The sequence below is a fragment of the Rhinopithecus bieti genome, unplaced genomic scaffold, assembly GCF_001698545.2.
Source record: "Rhinopithecus bieti isolate Rb0 unplaced genomic scaffold, ASM169854v2 scaffold_15776, whole genome shotgun sequence".
Classification (NCBI taxonomy): Eukaryota; Metazoa; Chordata; class Mammalia; order Primates; family Cercopithecidae; genus Rhinopithecus; species Rhinopithecus bieti.
Window position 1 is genome coordinate 2,484,615 of NW_016808836.1, and position 4,919 is coordinate 2,489,533.

The 4,919-nt window shown below is 53.0% G+C and overlaps 1 protein-coding gene across 2 annotated transcripts in view; it reads left to right on the forward strand.

Annotated features, from left to right (window-relative positions):
- Positions 1–1,940, forward strand: part of SHKBP1 (SH3KBP1 binding protein 1) — a 16,251-nt gene extending 14,311 nt beyond the window's left edge. Inside the window, exons 16-18 of one of the 2 annotated variants that reach the window (XM_017887461.1) lie at positions 785–963; positions 1,271–1,394; positions 1,517–1,940. In XM_017887461.1, the coding sequence (XP_017742950.1) occupies positions 785–963; positions 1,271–1,394; positions 1,517–1,748 (535 nt within the window). In that variant the 3' untranslated portion in view covers positions 1,749–1,940. The remainder of the gene's footprint in view (positions 1–784; positions 964–1,270; positions 1,395–1,516) is intronic. The other variant, XM_017887462.1, reaches the window with a different exon arrangement.
- Positions 1,941–4,919: the final 2,979 nt, after the last annotated feature.

A 4,919-nucleotide genomic window follows, 5' to 3' on the forward strand; every position in this document is an offset into this window, starting at 1 on the left:
GGGGCACAGGCAAAGGGGTCAGGGTGGGATGGGGGCACAGGCAAAGGGGTCAGGGTGGGATGGGGGGCACAGGCAAAGGGGTCAGGGTGGGATGGGGGGGCACAGGCAGAGGGGTTGGGGTGGAATAGAGGAGACCCAGGGAGCTGTAGGAGCCTTGCTTCAGCTGGGAAAGGGGCCTCAGAGGCTGTTCTGGATGAAGGGACTCTGAGCAGAGACCTAGAGGACAAGTAGGAAGGAGCAGAAGAAAGAAAGGGGAAGGGGGCCCCAGGCTGAGGGAACCGTATGTGCAGAGACTGAGAAGGGCCAAATAGGGTCACACGGGAAGGACATGTGGGCTCCTGGCCTGGAGCACAGGAGGTGAGGATGGGGTGCAGATGCGGGCGGGCCTTGTCAGGCTGTAGAAGGGCTGAAGCTTTGTCCTATGCGGAGAACTGTGGCCACTGCACGGGGAATGAAAGGAAGCTTGATGGGAGGCCAGGAGCCCAGGGAGGAGGCCAGGAGGCTGATAGGAGGTGGGGGAGCAGTTGGGACAGGCCTTGGGCCTTCCCTGGCAGCGGGAGCAGGGAAGAGCAGAAGTCTCTGGGAGGTTCCCTGGGTGTTTGGGGCTGGGGTGTCCAAGAGCTGCTGGACCCTTGGGACTGGAACTTGAGAGAAAAGCAGGCTAGGGATGGATAAAGACTGGGGTGGCCCCTGGGGAGGCAGGAACTGCAGCCACAGTGGTGGGGACTGGGACTGGGAAGGGTGAGACAGCGAGGGTGACTGCCTTCCCCACTGCACCCCCCAGGGTGTGCTCCGTGCGCTCCGTGGATGGCTCACCCACTACGGCCTTCACAGTGCTGGAGTGTGAGGGCTCCCGGCGGCTCGGCTCTCGGCCCCGGCGCTACCTGCTCACTGGCCAGGCCAACGGCAGCTTGGCCATGTGGGACCTAACCACCGCCATGGACGGCCTCGGCCAGGCCCCTGGTACTCCCTGTCCCACCCCAATCCCATCCCAAGCCCCACAGCCTCACCCAGAACCACTCTCCACAGCCAACTTCTTGATCTCTCTCCCAGGCCCTTGCCCTTTGACCTCTTTTCCTTTGACGCCCTCTCTGCTCCCCATCCCTTCCTGCCCTTGTTTTTCAACCCCTGTCTCAGCCTCTGGCCCCCCTGCATTGATCTCTGCGTCCTCTCTCCCGTCCTGTCTCTGGGTGCTTGCACTGCAATGCAACCCAGGCCCTTGCCCTATGACCCCTGTCTTGCCCCCTGACCCTGCTTCCGTGCCCCGCAGCAGGTGGCCTGACGGAGCAAGAACTGATGGAACAGCTGGAACACTGCGAGCTGGCCCCACCGGCTCCCTCGGCTCCGTTGCGGGGCTCTCTCCCCAGCCCCTCACCCCGCATCTCCCTCACCAGGTAGCCACAACTCCTCTTCCCTGTCTGTGCAATGGAGGGAGAGGGGACAGTGTGGTGGCCCCAGGGGCAGAGTGGCTCAGCTGCCCCGTGATGACGTGCACTTACTGTCCTTACTTCCTCAGCCTCCACTCAGCCACCAGCAACACCTCCTTGTCTGGCCACCGTGGGAGCCCAAGCCCCCCGCAGGCTGAGGCACGGCGCCGTGGTGGGGGCAGCTTTGTGGAACGCTGCCAGGAACTGGTGCGGAGTGGGCCGGACCTCCGACGGCCACCCACACCAGCCCCTTGGCCCTCCACCAGTCTTGGCACTCCCCTCACACCTCCCAAGATGAAGCTCAATGAAACTTCCTTTTGAACACCGCAGCTGCCATGATGCCTTGGGATGCGCTGGTCCTGGGGGACTCAGGTGCCTCCCTGATTCCTATGGGAACCCTGGGTTCAGGGCCAGGGCCTCCTTGGAATAAATAGTCATTGTTACTAGGTCCCCACCTTCCCTCTTTTCTGGAAGCCAAAGTCACCCTCCCCAATAAAGTCCTCACTGCCAACATCTTGCTTATTCTTAGCAGGTTTGGGACTCCTCAGGAAAGGGGTGGGGGAGATGTGGGACCCAACCTGATAATGCAAAATCAGGAACATCTACCTCTCTTGTTTAAGCAAAGGAAGGCCAGGCACAGTGGCTCACACCTATAATCCCGGCACTTTGGGAGGCCAGTTTGCTTGTGTTCAGGAGTTTCAGACTAGCCTGGGCAGCATAACAAAACCCCATCTCTACAAAAAAATTAAAAAATTAAGCAGGCATGGTGATGCATGCCTGTGGTCCCAGCTTCTTGGGAGGCTGAGGTGGGAGGATCGCTTGAGCCTAGGAGGCCAAGGCTACAGTGAGCCATGATCACATCACTGCACTCCAGCCTGAGTGACAAGAGTGAGATCCTGTCTCAAAAAACAAACCAAACCAAAAGAGGTGTTGCAGGGGAGGAATGTGTTGACTTTTACTTTGCCTTCAGGCATGCTGGATCCAGGGGTTCAAACACTAATCCAGAATTTCTTTTTTTTCTCTTTTTCTTTTTCTTTTCTTTCTTTATTTTTTTTTTTGAGACAGAGTCTCACTCTGTCATCCAGGCTGGAGTGCAGTGGTACAATCTCAGCTCACTTCAAGCTCCGCCTCCTAGGTTCAAGCAATCCTCCTGCATCAGCCTCCCGAGTAGCTGGGATTACAGTTGTGCACCACCATGCCCAGCTAATTTTTGTATTTTTAGTAGAGACAGGGTTTCACCATGCTGGCCAGGCTGGTCTCAAACTCCTGACCTCAGGCGATCCGCCCACCTCAGCCTCCCAAAGTGCTGGGATTACAGGCAAGAGCCACTGCATCCAGCCCAGAATATCTTTTTATCTCCTAACTTCACTTACCTCTGGAATGCATCCTCAGTCAGGTTTTCTCTCTGTGGCAAGGTGACTCTAAGCAGCTCCTTAGCAACTCTCTTCTCCCCAGCAACAGCAAAAATCACAGGACTGATTCTCATGGGCTTGAATTAAGTCAGGTGGCCATCCCTGAACCAATTACTGTGGCCAATGTGATGAAGGCCTTCCATTATTCCAGCCTGGATCATGTGTCCTCACAATCCTGGAGGTGAGGTCAACCCCATGTGGGTAGAGTGAAGGAGTTCCTGGACAGAGGATCAAGCAGGGACGAGTGGCTGCAGGAGGCATAAACACAGATGTAAATGGATTGGTTACTGCATCCTTAACATTTGCACCTCAAACCTCAACACTGCAAAAATCCCCACCAGCATCCCTGCTTGTGCTGTTTCTTACCTCTTCTAGAGAGGGTGTATGGGATAGGTTCAGCTAACCTAAGCCTTGACATCCTTGGGATTTATTTATTTATTTTTTGAGAGTCTTGCTCTTGTCGCCTAGGCTGGAGTGCAGTGGCACAATCTTGGCTCATTGCAACGACTGCCTCCCAGGTTCAAGTGATTCTCCTACCTCAGCCTCCTGAGTAGCTGCGATTATAGGCACCTGCCACCATTCCTGGCTAGTATTTATTTATTTATTTAGAGACAGAGTCTTGTTCTGTTGCCCAGGCTGGAGTGCAATGGCGCGATCTAGGCTCACTGCAACCTGCACCTCCTGGGTTCAAGCGATTCTCATGCCTCAGCCTTCCAAGTAGCTGGGATTATAGGCAGCCGCCACTGTGCCCAGCTCATTTTTGTATTTTTAGGAGAGGCAGGGTTTCGCCATGTTGGCCAGGCTGGTCTTGAACTCCTGACCTCAGATGATCCACCTGCCTTGGCCTCCAGAGTGCTGGGATTACAGGCGTGAGCCACTTTGCCCGACTGGCCTTGGGATTTTTTTTTTTCACCAAATAATGCCTGTTCTGTGGCACTTCCTCGAGTGGATTTTCTGCATCTTTTTTCTTTGTGCCAATAAAAAAGGGACAGAAAGTGGGGACAGACGAGGAGCAGAGAATACTAGAACATGCTAATTCTAGAATTCCATAGTTTCTGGAATGCCAGAGCTTCCGAAATATAGTAGAGAGGGGTCTAGAACGTTAGGGCATCTTGGACACAAGGATATTCTGACGTGCTCATGGATTAACAATATTAGAGTTCTCCCCTGCTTATCAGAGAATCCAGAATGTAGAAGTTTCTGACAAAAAGGACCTGGAAAATCACTGATTCTAGAATAGGGGAGTGTCAAGGGGAGTTCATACCCGTGAATCTCCACCGGTAGGAATATCTTGCATGCCAGGATGTCTGGAATGCTGAGAATTATAAGATACAGAAAGGACTCTGGATTACTAGGAAATCTAGAGAATAGAAGAGATCCTGGACTATCCGCCCTTCCAGAGCACTGGAAGGTTTGTTTGCATTCCAAGAAATCCATAATGCGGGAGATTCCGGATTATCAGAGAATCTAGAACACAAATGAGAGACTTCAAAGGTGAGTGCTTCTGAAACCGGGGTGTTCTGAAATAGCTGTGCATCTCAAACCCTAATTTTGTTTTTGTTTGTTTGTTTTTGAGACAGGGTCTTGCTCTGTTGCCCAGGCTAGACTGCAGCGGTGCAATCATGGCTCACTGCAGCCTCAGCCTTCTGGGCTCAAGCGATCCTCCTGCCTCAGCCTCCTGAGTATCTGGGACTACAGGTGTGTGCCACCACAGCCAGCTAATTTTTTTTTTTTTTTTTTTTTTTTTTTGGTAGAGACATTGTCTCACTGTGTTGCCCAGGCTGGTCTCAAACTCCTGGGATTTTGAGGTGTGAGGTGCTGGGATTGCAGGTGTGAGCTACCACGCCCAGCCTCAGACTCTAGAAAATTTTTTACATGCCAGGATATTCAGAATATTGGGGGATACTGGCATATTAGGAAATCTAGTATGTGGGGGCAGGGACTGGAAGGTCAGGAAATCTAGAATATAGTGGTGTTTTGTAATGCTTACAAATCTAGAATATTAGGGTCATTTTTTTTCCAGGCCAGAGAATCCAGAACGCTCGTGTTTCTGGAATGCTGATCATTCTATTTTTATTTT